Source organism: Meleagris gallopavo, chromosome 2 (assembly GCF_000146605.3).
Source record: "Meleagris gallopavo isolate NT-WF06-2002-E0010 breed Aviagen turkey brand Nicholas breeding stock chromosome 2, Turkey_5.1, whole genome shotgun sequence".
NCBI lineage: Eukaryota > Metazoa > Chordata > Aves > Galliformes > Phasianidae > Meleagris > Meleagris gallopavo.
The window spans coordinates 19,451,831-19,475,145 of NC_015012.2; the positions used below are offsets into that span (position 1 = coordinate 19,451,831).

The window sequence follows — 23,315 nt, forward strand, 5'->3', positions numbered from 1 at the left end:
TTTTTTTTTTTGCCTTTGATAGGAATCAGAAGACCTGCCTTCAGAAGGTCTAAAAAACAATAATTGTAGTTAATTAAAAATCTGGTCCTCAGTGGTCCTAATTTTGCCTATCTCCTCATGGAGCTTTTTTTTCAGTCAGTTTGGGAAAATATGTGATATGATCAGGGCATTGTAAACTGGAGTGTATGAGGTTAGGCTAATGCTGTGCTGATGGCCAGATCATGAAGAGTAGAGTCATGTTGCAATGGAACATCTGTTCTTTTGTCCTTGCGTGAATCTGGATTTGAAGAGGTGGCAAGACTTTGTGTCAAAACGAAATGTTCATATTGCTTGCTGGTGGTGCACTGTCTTTTTGATGGCAGGGACTTTAAAGGAGAGGAAAAGCATTATATATAATAAGAAAAATCATTTTTTGAGTTGTCTTTAATTCCGAGCTTTGAGGACAATACAATACAATGACAAACTCTGTGACTGGGACCTGTACTAAGAATGAAAAAGTTGTACTACGTTGTTGTGGCACACTCGACTGTCATATGCAGTTAAAAGCTCAGTCTTAAAAATTCTCATAACCACTTAATGAGGTACTGTAGAGATGGTAACTTCTATCAGCAGACCTAATTAATAATGACATAACTGGTTGTATTGCGAGTTAGCACAAGAAGCCATGTGTAATGCAACAACAGGTTTAGATGTTCCCAAGCAATTTCTATGTATTTCTCGATCTTCTTTCATGACATGTATTCTGCATAGGAAGTTACATGTGATATATCTTTGTAATATATGCGTGCTATAGACTTGCAAGCAGATATGTGTATGAACAAAGAGTTTGTTTACAGGGACACTTTGATTCTTGCTTGAATTTGGATTGTAAATACCTTTGAATTTCAAATAATTGCAAATTGCAGAATGCACAATAGTATAAATAGAGCGAAGAGTCAGATCTGTTTCCAGAGGTGGTAGTTCTCTAAGACTGTTGTTAAAGACAGTTTTGTTCTGTTTCTTACGTTACTCTTCTGTAGTATACTTAGTATCTATTCTGTGTGTAGTTAGCTTGTTTTTCTTTACAAAAATGTTAAGAAGTTTCCTTTGTACGTATAATAATAATACATGGTGATTTCTGTGATGCTATTCATTCTCAAAGTGCTTTAAAAACATAAACCAACCTAATTATTTATGTTGAGATATACGATAGATAAAGGTCAATTGCAATTCAACTATAAAATTGATTAATAATAACATGACATAGATAAATAATATAATAGATTTTGTTAGAAAAATACATCAGGCAGTATTCTAAATGACAAGCAGAGTCCTCTTCTGGACATAAGTGATATAGCAATTGCTGTCTTTTCAGTATTAATACCAAACAACTTAGGTTGCTCTGAAAGTAGCGCCTCCTATTTTTTTCTATGGAAATGACAACAGATGCAAAGACCACAAGAGCACTGTTTGATACAGAAGATTCGCAGCTACAAAACACTGTTTATCAGCGTAATCGCTACCATTTGGTATTCATTTTTGCCAGCAATGAACAAGAGCCTGCATGCTGTGTTTGTAAAAAATCTGCATGACCATGCAGAGCAAGGCATGTCTTTCAGGCCACTGTTGCCACTGCTGAAATGCACCACCCGCCATCTCACTGTGCTTCACATCCACTGTTTGATCTACAAAAACACTCAGCTAGTGTTAATGATTGTCAGTGGGTGCCTATTTTTTTTTTTTTTTTTTTGCATGGAGAAATTCATTGACGCTCCTTGCTTCTTATGCACTTCCTTGTTGCATGCCATTCTGTGAGAGTGCCCCTCTGCTGCTATCTATTACATTGTAATAGCATATAATGGAACACTGTTGAGAAGGTTCAGTCTCTACTGCCATACCACCAACATCTGCCTTTGATGTCAAGGGCCAACATAATAAAATAGGAGGCACTACTTTCAGAGCAGCCCTCATACTTTATGTAGAGAAGAGGAGCTTTGCCTTGCTTTTGTAAGTGTGATTTTTACAGTTGTATTTTATTGATACATGCTATTACTTCCCTTACAGGTGCAAATCTAAGCTGCTCTCACTGTAAAACTAACACTTTTTAAGATAAAGACCTTGTTTCACTTTTTTTTTTTTGCCCATGAGTATCTTAGGTGCTCAGTAGAAAAGGATCTGAAATACAGTATTTTGATTACATGTCAAAAATGTAAAACAGCAGATGTGGGAACAACATGCAGTAGTGAGAGACTGAAAACAGAGAAAGTTATGTTGTTACATTTGTTTGGTTTCTTTGATCTTCTGTGCATGTATTAAATGGACAAAAACTTTCAAAAATGTAATGGATTTAGGATTCTTAAGCTTGATTGCTGTAGACATTTTGGCATATATTCACTCCCTAATTCAACTGAAATCAAAAGCTGTAGATTTGTAGTGAAACAACATATTCTTTCTAATGGGAGATAAAGATTATACTCTCTTCAATCCAATGAATTCTTGAAATATTTTCTGCAATTTCTTGGCTGATAGACCTCAGTAGGAAATGAATTTTTCATTATTTTATTTTAAATAAGGAATTTCAACTGTTATTTTAGGTATATAGTAAAAACCCATATGTAATAAGACCCATCAGCATCTCTACAGCTATCACTTGAGTGAATTGCAGTACTTATGTCATTTTGTCTGTAGCTTCACTCCTTGCTTCTTTTCCTCTGTTAGTTTGCCTTAATAGATTTTTAATTATGCTTTCTTGAACTGTATATATTAGACAAATATCCACATAATTTAGATGATGATAGTTTATAAATGGAGAAAAATGAATAAGAAGCTATATGTTTCTAATGTTGACATAGGAAAAACTTTTCTTTCTCTTTCTAGTTCTGTGAGACTTGGGTAGTGATTTCCAGGCTTGTTTTTTTCTTTATTGGTAATTGTGCAATTAAGTAGCACTTTTTCCAAAGTTAATGGAGATGCTAGAGTAATATTTTGGTAAATAAGAATCTCAAACCTATTTCTTAAAATGTTAAGATGCCTCACTCTCATTGATTTAAATTTCATTGAAATAAATAGAAGTGAATTGCTTTAAAAATTCACAATTTGCCCCATTGTTTTATGTCACTTAATTAGATAGGCTTATTGTAACACTTTGGTAAAATATGTACTTAGTTAGAAATTCCATTTCTATTCTCTTAGAAGACGTTTATTCCTGGCCTGTACTAAAATGGAATTAATCCTTTAAAAAAAAAAAAAGACCAAATAAACAAAGGTATGTTCCTCCTTATAGAGATTTTGAAACGTATTAAAAAAAGAAAAGTCTGGAAAATTGTGGTGGATATGCTTTAAATTGGATTTAGGAAGAGGTAGGAATTATTAGTAGTTGCTGTTTGTTTGAATATTTAAGTTTGTACTTGGATAAAAAGCTTTCATGCAGACCATTTGGATGGCTCAGTTCAACTTATTTTAAAGTTTTTCCTGAATGAAGGTATGCTTCCATAAAAGCTTTTATTTAAAGAAAAAAGCTTAAAAAAACCCATATTTTATATGCCACTTTCTTTTTGTTGTAATTTATTTGTGAGACTGTTGATTACCTACATTGTTAAATACTGTTTTTGTATGTGTTCTAGCTCCATTCCAGCAACCGCCTCCTACAGGAGAAGTTCTCAATTCCTCTGCTATCAGTCTCTCATGGAATTCCCCTGACTCTCCAAATTCTAACCGCCTTACTTACCTGTTGTATAGGGATGAGGACGAAATTTATACAGCTGAAGACTACTACCCTTATAGTAAGTTTTTGTGCGTACACATGTATTGCTGTAAATGTATGTATAAATTTTCTTGTTCCTGCTTTGTCATCGCCATTCTTTTTGGTTTTGAATACATTACTCTGTCTTTCTTTAATTGGTTGTTATTATTTTTCCTTGAGAGAAACAAGCACTCTGGTCTAAAATCAGCAAAGTGAGTCACACAAAACAGATGATAATTTTATTTTTTTACTTTTCAATCTAAATGAACAAACTTACTAAAAGCATTCTGTGCAAGAGCACGTAGGCTCCAAAATCTGAGAGGCACTGCTAAAATTCTGAATAAAGAATTAGAGTGAATGAAAGTGCCCATAAAATGCCTAAACTCTTATTTTTTCATCCTCCTGTTTTTAAACTGTTAACAGGTTAGGAAAGCTTTTTGAGGTCTAACTTTTAGCACCTTTTGTTGAGCTATCAGCGTAGCTCCTGATTTGCCTTTTGCAGCACCACTTCTCTCATGTTGAGGCTTGCAAAGAGATCCTCAGAAGGCAATCCTCGAGGATTTGGCACTGTGTCATAACTGGAAAGGCCATTTTGTGCTAGTATTGATCCTCTTATCAAAGAAAAGGAGGTGGATTTGGATCCTGTTTTTATGTAATACTGTATACAAGTGCTTTTTAGAAGGACAGGTGTGTTTTAATATAGCTAGACTTTGATTTCCCAGTTTGCAGCTCCTTTGTTGCATTTTTCCTTCCAGGAGCATTAGTGCTTTAAAGAAGTTGAGTTTTTCTTATTATTGATACTTAGCCTGTCATAAAAGGGAAAAGTAGTTTTTTGGTTTTTGTTTTTTTTTTTCCAGTGGAAGGACAAATTGTTTAGCTTACAAAATGTCTTCTTCTGTCTGTTTGTTTTATGTTCTGGTTCATTCTGTTTTGTTACGATTGATTACTGTGTGTGGCTTATGCTTGATTTTGGATACTCTGTAGTATAATGCTGTGAAGAAAGATGTGAAATGCATGCATGGGATCAAGTGACAGGATAGAAAGAATCATTACAAAAAGTTTGTAGTGCTAATAGAAAATATGTCAACTCCTTTAATATAAATCGAGTAAAAGTAGGAAGTCATTTCAAGATTATATTTTGCTGTCATAAGTCTCTGCTCTGTAACGTACTTGAAACTCAGAGTACATTGTTGATGATGTTAATTCATAACTGCACTTACATACTTTATCAAAAGTAAAAAATTCTGAATATGGTTAGGTGGATAATGAATTAGATGAACATGTTTCTGTGTAACAAAATTTTTAATTTGTGAAAACAGTGATTTGATTTAAAAGGTATTTTTTTTTTTTACATTTTCTGGGAATCCATCTTATTAGTGATATAAATTCATCTGCTGGTATTTGAATACCATAAAATATTTTGTTAATGTCATCAGAACTTTTGAGATTGCTTTTTTTTTTTTTTTAATTTATTTCTCAATGTAGCTTAGGATTTGTAATGCATATGAAATGCCCTGTGAGTGCATCTGGACAAACATTATCTTATAACCAAAGGAGAGTTTTATAGAAACATTGAACTCAATATAGGAGATTACTCTTGATTTTCCAAATTAGCCTCGAGATAATGTTGATAGTATTGCAGAATGACCAATAAAAACAATGTTTTGTGAACTTCTCTCTGAAATCACAGGCTTAGTATATATCAATCTGTCTTGAGGATAATGTGAAATTCTTCCTCTAAAACGTGGCTGAAAAGCAAAGTTACTTCTGATTCTAACTCCAAATCACAGTGATCCTAATTACTTAAAAATGTTGCTCCGTAGATGGCAGGTTGTTTGCCCAAGAAATATAGAACCTTCAATTTTTATTTTTTTTATCTAGCCTGTACTCCTGTTGAAATAAAGTTTACCAGATAGTGATTTGTTGCTGATCAGTACTGAAAAATCTTGCCAGTTTCAATCCAAAGTCTTGCAGTGCACACGGATATCACAGTAACCACCACTGCTGCTGTTGGGGCCATTTTGGAAACTTGCCTAAAGTATCACAGATTTCCTGATCCCTTTACTGCTGAACTCCAGTGATAAGTTTTGTGATCACTGTACTGCTGAAGCACTGTGAGCAATTAGTGGGCTAACACTGCTGATTTTGTACTATGGTTTGAATAGTTAACAATCAGAAAATAATTTGTGTTGTTATGAAGTTGTACCCAGGACTGTCTTGCCAGTGCAGATCTACAGAGAGGACTTAGAATAGCTGTGTCCGCTCCAGTTGCTTTGAAGAAGTTTAAGAGCATTCATGCTCTAGCATGTAGTCAATTGCTCACTGTTTACTATTTATTGAAGAAAACCATGGATGGTATTAATCACATAGAAATTTATATCATGCTATGGCTGGGCATAGACCAAGATGCATAACTGCTTCTGTGGCTTCTCAGGAGATATTCATGGTCATGGCTGCTATAAAGCTTTTCTAGAGTAATGGACAGTGAGGAAGGTAAATACAGACTTCAGATTATACCTTTTAAATAATTATTTGCACTTCTGTTTCATTTTTTATCTGAGATCAAGTGCTTTACAAAGGAAATGTTAAGCACTATTTTTGAAGTGAGGAAGTGAAGACAGAGAAAGGTGAAAGATTTGGTCTTACACTGTAAAATAAATAAAAAACAAAGGTGTAAAAATTCACCTAATGTTTTTGTATTCTGTTTCAGTATCAGCTCCATTAACATTAGTGCTGATTTATATTTTTAAGGATTATTCCCAAGCAAACAATTACTAAGATAATTGCGTTAATTGTGTTCATGATTAAAGTAGGAACTAGGAGAAATTCTGCAGAAATATTATTTCTCTAGTGATGCCTATGTGCAGTGGAATATTAAAACTGGAAGTTGAGAACTTACAGCAATCATAGTGATCTCAAGCAGAGCATGCAAACGTGCAGAAATATCTTACACCTTGAACTTGCTGGAGAGACTATAAGTATGCAAAGAAAGATTTATTTTTCAATGCACTAGACTGAAAATTTTCTTCTCGCCTGTTTGTTTTAGGTATTCATACCTTCATCGATACTGCTTTATCTCCATATACCTTCTATTCCTACTATGTCCAAGCCAGCAATATACACGGTTTTACTAGAAGTGCCTCGGTGACATACAGAACAAAGTCTGGGACACCTACGGGAAGCTTGCATTTAAATCCCATCTTTCCTGTTAGTCACCACTCTGCTTTGCTTTACTGGACAACCCCCTCAAATGATTCTGGGCCCATAGAGAAATACATTTTGACATGTACTGTCTTGGTTGATCTTCAGCCTTGTGGCCAGTATGAAGGCTTAGAAACTTCAGCAATTATTTGGAATCTCATGCCATTTACAAAGTATGTTTTTCTGTACAAGCTTGTACTAGTGGAGGTTGCTTAAAGAGCCAGCCAGTGACAGTAATTACTGCACAGGCTCCTCCAGAAGGTCTGCAACCACCGGTGATAGGAAACATCAGCTCTACAGAACTGTCTGTGGAATGGTCAGCACCTGAGAAGCCAAATGGTAGGACATATATTTATTTTCGTGAATCAAAGATTTTGCAAAGAAGGACAAGTATGTTTGCAGATCAGGTTAGACTATTCTAATCTGTGTGATGTAAACTTAGAATAAAGTAAAGCATCGTCTGAATTTGCCTGTCTGATGCCACTAAATGTATTTTTGGAGTCTCTTTTTATTTTTATTTTTATTTTGGAGTCCAAAGCTCCAACTAAATGTATTGGATCCAGGATTTAGCCCTTAGTGGCATCTGCTGCAACGAAAAATCACATAGTTAAACATCTACAGTAAAATTAATTTTTTCCTAATTTGCCAGATTGCTGGGTTCAGACAGATGTGACAGTGTTGCCATATAAAGCATAAATAAGCAGGCAATAGTTATGAAAAAGAAATCTAAGGATTAACAGAGAAGTCTGCTTTAAAACCATCCGTCATGTGTAGTAACTAATTCTATTACCAATGTAACTTTGTTAGGGATTAAGCCATTGCCAAGAGTTGCAGGTCTAACTTGCCTAATAATATTTTAGGTTTTTGAATCTGAGAACACAGATGTTGTAGGATACTTTTGTGATGCCACAGATTTTACTAGTAAACACTTTATCTTTCAATATATCTGCAGTTGAGCTTTGAACTTGCATTTACAGGCACGGATATTTATACATGCTAAAACAAATCTTTTTGTATCTTCACAAAATGAATATATTTCTTTATTCACTGAGCTGTATTGGGAGCTCTTCAAATATCTTACTTGCTGACTATTAACAGGTTAGATAGGGAGAATACCTGAGTAAGAATGCTTCTAAGTATTTAGAGAGATTATTCTTACTATATGGGTCTTGAAAATTGCTGTGAATACTTGTCTTAATATAAATTATGAGAGATCTTTTCTTCACAGCCTTTATTTGTGCACAGTGGCCTGCAGAGGAAGTTTTAAGCAATTCTTTTACATCTCTTTTGAATTTTAGGTTAGATTTGTGGGGCTTTGTAAAAGGCAAGGGAGAAGTTTTTTTCTCCTAAACCACTTCTCAGATTTAATGTATGAATATATTACAGAAATTATCTACCTCCTGACTTCATTATGTCTCCTATTTTTAAAATCTCTAGTCAACCCCCTGCGTTCTTGCTGGAGCTAGGCTGCTTCCTAGGTCCACCTGAGGTCACGTATCTCTTCACAGCACAATGAAGAAGTTTTTTTTCCAAAGGAGTGAGATTCTTTCCAAATGAGTAAACTGTTTACTCTGATGGAAATCTCCCACATGTACCACCACTATTCAGTAGTTGATTCTGAAAGATTAGCATTTAATTGTCACTCAAAATTCTTATTTGTTATATAAAAATAAAAAAAAAAAATGTTCTCTTAATTCAGGTGTTTATTATCAAATGCCCAAATTGTATGAAGGAGATATTAGCTTAATGCAAGAAATGCTAAAGTGAGTGTTTGGCTGATAAATTACAGAGGTTTATGTGTGTGATTTATTCTGTAAGACATTTTATGCTGTAAGTTTTATGATATTAACTCTTTAATTATTAGGACTTTAAATGTACCAGTGTTGTTCTTTTAATAGCACTGCAGAAACAGATTAAATGCAATTTTTTTCCTGTTACTTTATTCATAAACAGGTGGGGGAATAACTGTTTACACTGATTGATAGTGATAGGACAAGGGGGCATAGTTTTAAACTAAGACAAGGGAGGTTTAGGTTAGATGTTAGGAGAAGGTTTTTTGCTCATAGGGTGGTGACACACCGGAACAGGCTGTCCAGGGAGGTTGTGGATGCCTCATCCCTGGAGGCATTTAAGGCTAGGCTGGATGTGGCTCTGAACAGCCTGGTCTAGTGGTTGGTGACCCTGCCCATGGCAGAGGGGGTTGAAACTAGATGATCTTTGAGGTCCTTTACAACCCAGGCCATTCTGTGATGACTTTTTTCTTTCCTTTTCTTTCCTAGGTATAATTATAAGATATGAACTTTATATGAGAAAAAAATTAAAACCATTTGATAATGAACCTCCTCCTGAAATTCGTGTTTTCCAAAGCAGTGGATGGCTCAGCCCTCAACCAGTTCTGGAGTCTGCTAATGAAAATGCCTTAGCTCCACCGCAGACCAGTACCACAGTTTCTGACCTTGAGCCATTCACAGAGTATGAATTTTATGTGTTAGCAGTAAACATGGCAGGTAGCATATCTTCAGATTGGATATCAGGACGAACAGCAGAAGCTGGTAAGTATTGGTTTAAGTTTTTTCATTAAAACGTAAAGGAAAAGATACATTTGAATATATCTGTAAAGTCTGGTGCTTGTTTTCGTCAAAATGTGTTCAGGAATGATTAAAATTGAGAAAACTTTTTAAGCAAGTTAAAAGTCAATTTATCTCATAACTCAGCATGCTTAGCAAAAAACAACATAAAATTATGTTCTTAAAAACATCACTTGAAAATTTCAAGACCACAAGATGCAAAATCTACCAAGCAGTGTTTGAGATCTTTGCTGTTTTCCCAGGTTTTTTTTTTATGACTGTAAGAGGAAAAAGGCATCTGTGACAGAATCAATCTGTTTCTAATGTATTAACAGTTGTTATGAATCAGGAATGTTGTCCAAGAAGCATCTTCAGCTTGTTTTCCTGAAAGGAGGATTTGATAATTTAGTAAACAGGTTTTTTGAAGAACTTGAAACAGCAACTTTTTCAGGAGTATACTTGACACTTTTCATAAGCCTGTATGGAGACCGACTACTGTAACATGAACTATTTATTTTTGAGAAATTTTGAGAATCATTTTACAACAATTCTTATCTTAACTCTTTTTATCAAATTTTCAAAATAGTTTACCATTTCAATTATTATTCTGAAATAACAGCTACTTATTTCAGTTTAGAATCAGAAATCTAACTTTTTTAGTCTGATACGGCCTCTGTTTTGCAATTAAATATCTCCATTACATGATTGTTGCTTTTGTTTGCCAAAAGTGTGAAAATCATGTCCTCGGTCATTTGCTCTTGAAGAAGATAAACTAATTCCCCTTTTGGAATGAATCTTTGTGCTTATCTGTTCTTAAATACTGTATGTTATAAAAGTGTTAAATTGTGTTTGGGAAGGGGTCCATTAGTGTGGTTGTTTGTACATAACAGAAGCACTGCGAGTTGGTATCCTATTATTACAAAGTAATCAGGTGGGGATTTAACTGTACTGCAAACAATCCTTTTACAGATTCAGCTATGGAAGACAAGGGAACTGTTTTGTAGGAAGTGAGAGACATGTTAATTTCAAACTGGCCTAGCAAACAAAATAGCTTTTAAGATGCTGAAGTATTGAACACTTTTTGCTTTTATCAGTTTTTTCCCAGGTTGCATGAAGTTTTTTGTTCAAGACTTTTTCATCTCTATGTACTTACATTCCTGCTGAAGGGTTTCGGACTTGTGTCTATTAGTGTTTCTTTGAAGACGTAGGCAGTTTTCTTCTGCATCTGTGGCCAGAGTGGAAAAGAGGGGAATTATGTACTTCTAATGTCTATTAAAATAATAAGAAAATTCCAGTTAGACTCGAAAATGTGGTTAAAAAGGGATTTGATTGAAAAAGACTGCCTGAAATGATGTTTTACAAATACTGTGTGAAGTGTTGCATTACAATTTGCATTATTTTATAGATGTTATTGTATTTCATTTCAGCCCCAGTGTTCATGCCATCTCCATCAGTATTCCCTCTTTCCCCATATTCCCTCAATGTATCGTGGAAAAAACCTGAAGATAATTTATCAAGAGGAGAAGTGATGGGATACAGCATCAGTCTGATGACTGAACAAAGGTTCTTGCCAACATTTTCCCAGGTATGGTTTTACAGTAAGTTTTTTAGTACATTCTAACAAGAGAAATGATGAAGTTTGACATCTTCCTTGGTGTTTTCCTGACTTATTTTCCTGATTTTAGATATATACATTGATGCAAGTTTTTCATCTCTCAATTTATCTTGACTGCTTTGTAATGTTATACATTACTCCTGGGTTTAAAGTTACATTCCTGAGATGATTTGTTTTCACTAGTGATTGAGATTCAAAATTATGAGGGATCAGTCTGAGCAACATTCATCTAGATCTTTGCAAAGTCTGACTTTTTTATATTGCTACATTTGCTAAAATGCTTAAAGACATGTCGTTTTGAGGAGACCATTCTTACTATTAAAAAGAAAACTTTCTGGGTCTCTGCATAAAAAAGGGGAAAAATCTTTGGGGAAACCTACAATAGCAGAGAAACAAATTTATAATAGTTGAACAAATGGTTTTAAAATGATACTATTTTTGAATGACTGGATTTGGAAAACAAATACCACAGCAGTAATAGTAAGCTAAAAGCTGAGGATTGAGCAAGGAAACATCTTATATGATGAGAATGTAGGAGTGGAACTGATGCTCTAATATTGTACTTCCTAGCTCAGAACTGAATTTCAGCTTTCAGTGTTACCACAGATTGGCCTCAACTTGTTTGTCTATAAAATGGGGATTACGTTATTTTACCTTACTTTTATAGCTGTCGACACAGTAGATAATTGCTTCTGATCTCAGGCTAGCAAGATTTTTCATGTAAATGATCATCTGATAAAGAAGTTATCCAACATATAACATCTTATGTAATTTCCCTATAACTAATAACTTGAAATAATTCAAATGAAACAAATTCAAAGGTTTGTAGGCATTCCTCTCAATGCCTCCTAACTACGTCATTCTGTGCTTGTTTTGCCACTTCATAGTGTCATCCTCGCCACCAGGATTATTGTAGCTGTACAGTTTGTAGTGATAACTGCACCATCACACAGTTTTATGAGGCAATAACTTTGTTTCCTCATTTATCCACTCAGGACCTGTCTTATCACCTCATAAAACAGTGTGATGGGAAGTATTATTGTTTAAATCCCAGCTTGTTAAGATTTTCCAAAATAATCCTTTTCCTCAATTGGTCTCTGCAAGCTTTTCTGTATACACACGAAGGAATCTGAAAATTCAGAGACAAATATCTTATTTCCCTTCCTATTCTTTAATATTGTTAACCAGTTGTTACCTTCTAATTTCTTTGCTTGGCAGGTTTTACACATAGCTGAGGCTCATGAACTTTCCTATATAGCAACAGGATTAAAACCTTACAGGACGTACAACTTCACTATTACACTCTGCAATCAAATTGGTTGTGTTACCAGTGAGCCAGGAATGGGGCAAACTTTGGCGGCTGGTAAGGAAATGATATCTAAGTGCAAATCTGACATGCAATTTCTTAGTGACATTTAAATAATCATAATCTGATGCAGAGTGACAGGAATAGATGTTGTATTAACACATAGTGACTTTCTTTATTATTATTTGTTTATCTTGACAGATTAAAAAAAAGTATTTCCAACAAACATTTGAGGTACACTATGGCAATAGGGTATGTGTACTACTCTCTCAACTGCAAGTTATATATATATTATATATATATATGGATATATATGTTAACCTTTTTTATTAAGCTGTAACTGTACATGTTGTGGAGCTCATTCATTTCTGATGCTGTATTTTTTAATCTGTCTCATTTGCATAACAAGGCATGCAAAATGTGTACTATGTGGTGCCTTGCTTAATCCACAAAGAATGAGTTGTACAAATTTTGTGCATGACTAACATAGCTACATACCATATCTGTATGTCAAAATTAGAGGTCTGCTGTTTTCAAAATGCTTATTTAACTCCTGAAATTTAAGATATCTTGCAGATATGTATATTCTTCCCTAAAGAAGTGATAGTTAATAAGCTGCATATGTCTGGCTGTGCAACCTAAAAAAAATTTCAGTCTCTGAACTAATTTCAGCCACATCAGGGAATTTCTAGTGTACTAACTTCCTGCAAATTCAGAATAAAATAAGGATTCATACAGAACAGAGAGGAAGGAAGCTTGCATTTACTTTGAGGAAGAGGTTGACATTTGTGTCCAAGGATCAAGAAGTTTTTGAGAGAAAAGTTGTTAGAAAAGTTGTTAGGTCATGCTGGTAACCTACCTGCTGACTGCTTAACATTACGGTTTCTTTTTTGTATAGGCATTTAAAACGCACGAATTATTTTCACAATATTACCATTTGCAGTTTAGCATTTAGTGTAGCATTTAGTGTAGCTGTCATATGGTGGTTGTGATTATGATCTTTGAAATTGTTTGTCTTATTAAATTTGGTTTCCTGTTGTCATGGAATTAACTAGATCAATTTACGCCCATGACAGGGGAGCAGTAGGCTCCTGTCCTCCCGCCCCACCCCACAAAATGGGAAGGAAGGAAGGGAGGAAAAAACCCAGTGGCAACAATCTATGGAGGAAAACTTGTTTTACTATGATACTGGAATGCAAGATAACACAATATAATACAATCTAGTTTAGATCACGGCTAATAAATCAAATAAATCAAAGATAGGAGAGAGAATTCCTGAGACCGAGTCAAACCTGAACCTTGGAACGGCTAGGAAAGCCCTCCAGCACCCACTGCCAGGCAGTAAGAGACCGCCCCACCCAGAAGGGCCAGATCCGATGACTTCCGTGATGTGTAGGGATAGGTACCTGGAATTGGAGCATTAACACTTTAACTCCCAACACACTATATGATGTTTTGATGCAGAATACTGAAAAACAAAAAAAAAAAGCCCATAAAACCATGACACCTGTAAGAAAAAATCTGAAAATTTCTGATGTGCAGAATGTTTTCATAGGCTCCATGGACTGTATTGAGGTTTTCTGAATTCTATCAAAGGTCCTCTGTATAATCAATGGACCTTCCAGACAGGAAATGAGTAGCTCAGAAACAGTAAATATCTAGGTGTTTATATACATGAAATGAAGGGGAATGTAGGCTACTGAGATATGACGTCCTCTATGTCCACAGTCTTACTCAGTTTAACTGCCTTTCCTTTTGTTTTCAAGGGGAAGACGCCTCCTGTTGTGTTCCTTGATTCATCATATATCTTTTTGTGTCTGAGAGCAAAGATTGCTTTGTCAGTCTTCTCTCTTCCTGAAATGTTAATATGAAGATTTGTTTCCTCATACTGAGGCTTCACAAAGTTTCAAGCTGGTCAGCTACAGTGTCTTGTATGACTTTATTTCAGAGCACATAGCCATGTAAGGAACAGAGGTCCAGTCTAAGTTGATAATCATGGAAACAAAGGTGTGACCTAAATGGCACACCTTATTACTACAAATGATCCAACTTTGCATTTATACCTTTATAGAAAGAATCAGAAACGATAGCTTAGTTATGCTTGACAGCTTGTTTATGACTGCCTCCTCCATGGTGTTGTTAATTATTAGTGACCTTTCACATTAAATAAGACAGAAGAATACAGAATAGAATAACAAACGCATCCTAATTTGTTAGCTGTTTTGCAGTGTAGCATTTCTTGCTTGCTATGGTAGGCTTTGAAAGCAAACTCCTTTATGGGTTTCCTTTTTGTTTTTAAAGCTTATTAATGCAGTGTCTTAAATTCTGACAAACTTAAAGAGTAAAACATTTAAATTTTATGTTGCATTTTATCTTTTGTTCATGTTTTTCATTTCATTTATTTAACAACCTCCAGTTTTGTGTACAAGTTCAATTTTGGGAAGTATTGGAAATCTGTAGTTTCACAGAAAATTAAAAATACTTTTGTGATGATATTTGATTAAAGGATGTTTGAACTTGGAAAATGATTAAGAAAAGCCAGTCCCGTTATTTGTAAAAAAAAAAAAAAATCAAATCTTAGTCCATTAATAGCCTTTTATGTTGCTGAACAGTGCAAAATGAAATTAAAATTGCCTTTCTAGGGATGTTGAGAAGCTCTTCTTCATGAAGAAATGTCTCCCTGGCATGATGACCATCTCCCTGGCTGTGTGCCACTTAGCCTCCATGCCCTGGCACAGGAGGATTTTGGAGGAAGTCTCAACTGAAATGTGCTCCAGCATAATGGTTCCCTCACACCATAATAGTCCAGGAGCTTGGAACTGTGCTCCAAGTTGGGCTAGAGCTTATACCAAATTATATTAGTTCTTCACCTCTGATCTTGAGGAGGAAAATGGAAAATCATTTCTAACCCTTCCATTTAGGGAATTTATCATATGGAGCATTTATATTAATGGGTCCCGTGATGGCTATAATTTTGGCATGCCACCTGAGGTAAACAAGGGAGTTGCTTTGAGAATTGCCAGTGCCTAGAAATCTCAAGTTAATTTAAACCTTTGTTTGTTTGTTAGGATAATTTCTCTGGCAACATGCTTTTTATATGGTGTAATACAGCAAATATACAGACAGAAACAATGCCATTAAATTGCTGGAAAAAAGGCTGAGGAAGTATAATAAGATTTTGAGATAGAATGTAAAATATAAAAAAAGAGATTTCTGCATATTACAGGAGCAGCAGTAACAGTATGCTGATATTTTCGAGAGAAGTCTTTTGGGGTAAACTTAAATTGATTATTTGCTTCTGAATTATTTTAACAGGCAGATCCCTTCTTTCTAACGTGGTTCAGTATAGGTGTCTGTACCAGAGATATTTCATGAGTAGCTTAGCTGGAGGAGAGTGAAAAAGAAAGTGAAAATCAGCCATTCGTGCTTGTCTGTCAGATTGACAAAAAAATTTCCCTTTTACCAGTACGTACAGTCATGATCATTTGTAAGTGGTTGTAAAAGATGACATTTGACCTAGAAGAATATGAGGAGAGGGGGAGAGTTAAGTAAACAAAATAGAATTTGTAGTAATTAAGTTATTTTATAATAAAGCTGGATGGAAGATTTCACAAACGCAAATGGAACCAGGAAAATAAATAGGAAGGAAGTGTATAAATAGGAAGGAAGTATGATCAATAAAAGAATTTGCACAGAAATGCCTGGTTCATGACAGGCTCCTAAGATGGTAAGAAGCATTGGTAGATCAGTGTTTCAAGGTAGTGCAGTATAGGATGAAAAATCTAAGTATGTCATGATAATGAAGAAGGGAATTAACCCATCCTGGCTACACAAAGAGAAGTTGACAGGACAATAACAGAACGTCTTTTCGGCATGTTCAGTCACGAATACGTGTATAATTGGCTTTACAGGTCTCAAATCATACTTATAAATTCTTGATCAGACTTAGTATTAATCTAAGATGCATATTCCATAGTTTTGAAGATTCTAAGCTGGTACCTCAAAATCAATAAAACTATACCTACTGGTAGCGGTGAAAGACATGTTCCCTTAGAAATGATTTTTTGATGATGTTTTTGCATAAAGTTATTTGCATTAGTCTTTGTAGCATTTACCATGACAAAAGACGCAAGTTTTCTGAATTTTTCAGCCAGATGGATAAACACTTTCTTATTCCCATTAATTTAGAACATTTCAGCAGGATGGAATTAGCCATGCAAGTGCTTGGACCAGTACTACTGCTTATCCTACCATTCTCTATATCTGTCAAAGTGTGCCTTACACAATCTATACAGCTATGTTTCATTAACTACTGTGTGACTGAGCTTATTTCTTGTAATTAAGTTTGTCTTTCCTTTGCCCTTCTTCATTTTTTTTCAACTTCATTTAAAAAGTTCCTTTTTTTTAAGAGACACCAAAGTATGGCTTTGTGATTGCTGCCATTTACCCCAGCACATTGTATTAGTGATCTTTTGCTTTTGATGGCAATTATAGGATTCAGAAACTAATTTGTAGAAGATATTTTTCCAGCACCAGCCGCATCTGGCTTCTTGGCAGACTTCTCAAGCAGTTGTATTGGTGTCTTTGGAGTTGCCTCTGGGTTTACTGGGGTAATGATGCTGATGGGCTTTCTGGGCTGTCTTGCACTCCTTGATGTCATTTTCTTTTTGATTACCCTTTTAATCTGAGTAATTTGTCCATTTTTTCCCATTCATGAATAAGATCCAGGGCAAGCCCGTTTCAAAAGCCTTAACCCATTGTCATGACAATATAGCATTTGTTTATGCCTGTTATAGACTACCTGTCTACAAAATGCTATGCCTCAATTTTAAAATCACAAATGCACATTAAACAGGCAATTAGTAATGTATATTTTCCTTTGTTGCAGAAGAGAAATGTGAGGTCCATTTGCTGCTGGCCTGAAAACACAGATTGTTTTGCATGCATGTACATAAGTCTCTTCATTGTGAATAGGACCCAAAGTGATTAAACAAGCACTCTTAATATGTTAATTTATAATTTTAATTACAACAATCTTGTATATATAGTCATTAGTGAATACTAATATAAATATTTTTCTACGTTTTTATTCATAATGCATAAACCAATCATCCAGTTACTTCCCGGCAGTTGCCTGTTTCCGTTTCATAATACAATCTTTGTTCTTAGTTATGAATGCATTTTGTTCATTCCTGTCTTGAATAATCCCTCATTAAGCTAGTCACTTTCTGCTCCATGCTAAAAAGGAAAAATTATCATGCAAATGTGGCATGCCATATTAAAAAGCACATTACCAAACACTTTTGTTGCTGTCCTTCAATTAGTTTCCCTTCTTTGAATTTAATTTCATTTGTTGTTAAACTACTGACTTGATGTATGGACTCATGAATTTGAGGCTGCTGCCAAGAATGTAACGGGGAAAAAAAATCAAAGCCTCTTCAGAAAGCTGCAGAGGCAAAGCTGGAATGAATTTGCTTCACCTTTGACAAGTACACTTGAACAGCATTGGAATCCTCTGATGATTCAGCCTGGCTAATTATCCAATTATTTATTTCAAGAATAAAGACACTGTTTTACAATTAGGAAAGTGTAAAGTAATCTGAGAAATTTGGTAATGACAGATGACTTAGGTAACTTCTGAGATAAACAGTGTCTGCTCGAAGTTGTCTTGCCAAGTGTGCAAGCTGTAGTTAAAATACTCTGAGTTTCAGGAAAATAGCAGGGACTGAAAAGTTATTTGTCTCTCCTCCCCTTCTAACACATACTTCAAAAATAGCTCAGTTTGTTCTTTTCCCTCTATGTCAAATTCGTAAGGTTTTAAGCTATGTTTAAGTTGTACTTCTCTTGATTAAAAGCTTTTGGTTCAAAGCAATACTTTTTAATTGCCTAATGATATAAGTCAGTTCTTAGGAAAGAACCGTGCATTTAGGAGTTCATTTGCAATATAACTGAAAAATTCATTGCATGGCAGTAAAACAATTTACTGTTAATTACAAGGAGAAGAATTTGCTGTACCATGCTCACAGATTGCCATGAATCATGCAGCACTCCTAGAGATTTATAACAGATGTGTAAGTGGGATGAATTAGCAGGGTTTAATAACAGAGACACAAATCATGCAGACTTCAAGGAGCTTTAATTGATATACTAGAATGTGACGGGCATGAATCACTCAGCCATTCAACAGCACTGTAACATATGGTCAGCTCAATATGCTGCATCTTAAATCGGTTGGTGAGTCGTTGGTTGTCCCATATGGTGGAAGCAATATATTTTTCACGATTTTTTAAAAATACTGTGTAGTACATCTATTTTTAAAGAAATATGACTGTAGCACAGCCATGTTATTAAACTTTCTTTTGATGATGTTAGGGGTGTAAGGTTTTTTGTTTTGGGGAGAATTCCAGAACAGACTCTAAAGAATTTTCTAGAAAAATTAAAATATTGTCCATAGGTATAAGTATTATTTTTTTTACTATTACTGTTTGAATGGCTGGTGCTATTGTGAAGAGCAGGGAAATAAAAGATCATGTCAGAAATGTTATGGCTATCTCAGGGTCCTCTGAACTGTAGCGAAAATGAAATGGATGACCATTAGCTAGGCAGGTAATTTCACCTGCAAGGAAAACTCCAAGATGATAAAAATCAGACTTGATGCTTTAGTCCTTGAATTTCTGTTTCAATTTGTGTGTGTTTGCATTCCGAATGCAAATAAAAGATTATTAAAAATCGCATTCTTGTTGGTATTGTTACCATTGTGAATGATTCAAAATGGCTAATTGAAGAGTTCTGTGGAAAGATCCTCAAATACCTACCTACAGTATGCTGAGTAGTAGTTATTCAAACATACGTAAACCTATTAAATTTAGTCATGCTGTAAATATGTTATTTCTGGGATAAGAATCTGGCAGAGAACGGGAAAGCTTTAGCAGTTGTATTAGTAAACCTGACAGACTTGAGAAAAGAGTATTGTATCCTTAGAACCGCGTCTGCCAGAATTTAATGTCAACAATTAAAATTTATTTTGATCCTTACCTAGTGTTTATTACTGTTTGTATACACAACAGACCTTACTAATACAGAGATGCACTATTAGATGGAATTACCATCTGTTCAGAGTGAAATGCTGGCATCTGTCTTGGAGTCTAAAACTAAAATGATATTATTTCAAACAAAACAAAATTAACTGCTCTTTACTTACCAACTTCATTTTTGTGTACATGTGTGTGCATGCACACATGGGAAAGGCTTATTTGTAATGACCTGTGTCGCAACATCTATATTTAGATATATGACTTCAACGTAAGCTGTATGGACCATCTGTCTTTATTGGTCTTTTCTGTGCCCTGTGCTACACAGTGGCGTGCAGCAATCATAGACTTTTAAATACTGTTTTAGCTTTATAATATATTAAATATGTATTATATAGCAAGACATTAAAACTACATAATTAAAATACACAAAATGTGACTTTGAATCCACTAAAATGTAGTGCCCTCATTATTTTGACAGATGTGTCTTAACAGAACGTGACTAAAAAAAAATTAAGTAGGTAAAACTGTAGTCGATTCATCTTTCAGAAAGTAGCTACAGGTACCACAGTGACACCTTTAGGAAAATATATAGTGCATCTTTTAATCTTGAATATTTTTAATTTCAGTGTTTAGTACCATGCTGGACTAGTGTTACAGATTTATTCTCAGTACTGTCTGTGCCTGTAAAGAGTTTTGTTTTTTTTTCCCAGGTTTTCCTTTTTTAACTGATGTAACGTTTTGTGCTTAGTCTTCCATTGTCTTGATGCACAAGAATTTTCAAGCATTAATGAGCTCTAGTTTAAATACTAACGTTACAGTGTGAATGTTACTTTCTAAAAGGGTAGTCTTCTATTCCATATATCACAAAATAATAAATTGTGTCATGCCAATGTTTAATGCGTGTACACAGTGCATTAACTGTAACTGTAGTACATTTATTTGTGCTGGAGGAGACTTGAAAATGATTAAAAAATCAATACTTCCCTGTCAGAGAAGCAAGTGTTACGATGCATTTAAGTAGTTAATTGCATAAGCCCTATAAAAGCTTCAGGTTTGGGTACCAGAGATGCCGTAATTATGGTCCAACTATCTGCCATTTATTAATACTAGGCTTTAAAGGAAGATCCAGTTATTGTCATGAGTGTTAGCTGTATGTGTTTTAGAAATAATGAATTTTATCATTTCCGTTTTACCATCATGAAGCCAAACTGAAGGGCTCAACCTCTTATGTTCGCACTTAAAATGCTGACGTACACCAGATCCTTCCGAAGGTGAAGTTTTGATTGTTAAGGCATGTTTTCTATTTAAACTTGTGCATTAATACCACAATTCATTAGCGCTGTGCCCTACTTATGCAGGAAAGCTTATGACCTCACGCTGCATTACTTCAATTTTGACATTGTAAATTTCTAACATAGCATGAGATCCTAATTAGATTGTGAAGTCATAAATGATGCCTAAGCAGGAATTTACAGCACATAGTGTCACTGGCAGCTTCCCAGTTCCCCCACTCACTGCTTTCTCCAAGAAGAATATTTATCAAGCTGGGGGAAGGGAGGGGAAAGAAAGAAAAATGATAGCAACATGCTACAGGCAAATAGAAAAAATGAAAAATATGTAAATGATTCTGGAAATGCACTAATGTTTAAAAGGATGTTATTAATTTCTTGTAAATGAAGCAATTTCTTTTTTTTTTAAAGATCTCACAATATACAATGCTGTGCTGTGAAGTAATGTCAGATTTCGAAGACCCATATTTTAATTCAGATTTTATTGTTCTTGAGAGGCGTTTATTGCTCGTTACTATGTCATTATGGGAACAAATAATTTTTACAAGTTGTCATTGTATTTCACTTCTTGCTTACAAATGAAGTTTTCTATGCCTAAATCCTTTCTTTTCAAGGAAAGAAGAGGAGGAAAAAAGGAAAGATAAGATAGGTAGAAGTCCTATAGGTAACAAAATATTCTTGTACTCCTTCTTCAGATGACATCTTTTACTTTTCATTGCTGGACCATTCCTTTCCACCTGTGTGGCCATTATGCCATTAAGCAAACAGATCTTGCTGCCCTCCAGTGGCTTACTGTACAGTATTTAAAAGAAATAAAAAGATATATTCTGTTCATAATTCAGCTAAAGAGTGACAAAGTCTATCAAGTTGTATAATAGAATCAGCATATTGGTTTTATTGGTAGGAGGACCATTGTAATACTATGAAGTTGCATATACTGATAGCCTCAAAGAAATAGTCTTGCATGGAGTCTTACTGCACACCAGTGATGGTGGAAAGAAGTCTAGAGACAAGCATTTTCTTGAACTAAATAATTTTCTGAACATATGTTAGTTTCGTATCAGGTTGTGCATGTGCTATAAAGAAAAAAGATCTTGTAGGCCTTCGTTATTCAGTTTACATAGCTGTTCTGATCCTGTTGACTAGAGTAAGTTTATCTAGTGATAAAAGATTTGTGTTGTTATATTCTATACACCGTGCTGCTGAGATGTAGCAAGGCTCAATCATTCAGATTTTCCTTTGATCTCTCGTTCAATTCCAACACTGAAAATCATACAGATAGGTGCTTTCTATTGACTATGACTTAAGAGACTCATCAGTGGGAAATACAGAAATTGTCCAAAGCCTGAAGCACAAGAAAGCTGAAAGCAAGTTCTTTTAAAAACTAAGAATTCTTTTTTTCTAATGAAGTTTCTTTGGATATCTGTTCTTAAGTGGACTAGAAAATGCAGCTGGATGATTTTGGAAAACTGTTATGTATAAGAAACTATTTTTCCTATAATTCCTAAATATACGTATCTATGTATTTTAATCCCCAGCTCCAAGAAAATTTGGTGCCCCTCATGTTGAAGGAATAAACAGCTCAGTGGTAAAGATAAGCTGGAATGAACCTGAAGAACTTAATGGACCTTCTCCCACCTACCAGGTGGAAAGGATGGATTCATCTTTAGCTACGTGGAATACAGAAGTAGCAAAAGGAGTCCGTTTCCCAGGAAATGGTTATTACAGATTTGCTAGTTCGAGTCTCCCTGCCAACGCTTACTTTACAGGTAAATTCATTTAAATTACTTAGGAAATATATCAATTATACTCTGCATTTGTTTAACAATTTGTTGTCATTATTTTTAACATTTCTACAGTAAAATATGTGGGTTTTAATTTACAAGCATAATTCGATTGGTAGTGATGTGTGGGCTGTTTTGATTGTCACATAAAAAGCTTGTAGAAAACTTTATTTGACATGTAGGATTTGTTTCCTTGGCTTTAGGCACGGAGATGTACATGATGGTGAGTGTTGCTGCATCTTTGTCTTATTTCCTTGTGGTAAATATAAGATGGATTTGATTTATGCACCTGGGATCAAAACTTCTCAATGAATTTGCTGTGAATACTAAGGTCTGTTTTATTCCATGCCTTTTTGAGGTTATGCAAGTACTCCTGAGCTCTTTCCTGTGTTCAGATATTTGTGGTGTTTTGATACTTTAGTCTAGGAAAGAAAAAAGACTGCCAATCTGACAGAAGTATGCTTTTTCTGGACTGCTCTATTTTTGTTTAGGTATATATTTTGGAACAGCGGGTCTTTCAGATCTTTGCAGACCAGCTTTCCTACGTTCTGTGATTCCCAGATTTTGCTGATGTTTTCACTTCATGGATAAATCAAAGATACAAACAGTACAATTCTGGGAAAAATATCTAGATAAATCCAGTTGTGTGTTTGAGGTGTGATAGTGGTCTGTCATTAATATATTACAATGGTGTGCATAGAACATGACTTTTTAATGGTATAAGAAGAAATGACAAAGCTGAAGATTTATTTCTTTATTTTTAAAAAGGTATTGTAAGAGGTGTGTGTGTGTGTATAT

The 23,315-nt window shown here is 34.8% G+C and overlaps 1 protein-coding gene across 1 annotated transcript in view; it reads left to right on the forward strand.

Annotated features, from left to right (window-relative positions):
* The window catches only part of USH2A (usherin), a 395,196-nt gene that overhangs the window by 92,827 nt on the left and 279,054 nt on the right, over nucleotides 1-23,315 (forward strand). The window contains 7 exon segments of the mRNA XM_019612664.2: nucleotides 3,603-3,761; nucleotides 6,768-7,097; nucleotides 7,100-7,261; nucleotides 9,202-9,474; nucleotides 10,917-11,074; nucleotides 12,323-12,467; nucleotides 22,272-22,502. Coding sequence (XP_019468209.1) covers nucleotides 3,603-3,761; nucleotides 6,768-7,097; nucleotides 7,100-7,261; nucleotides 9,202-9,474; nucleotides 10,917-11,074; nucleotides 12,323-12,467; nucleotides 22,272-22,502 — 1,458 coding nt within the window.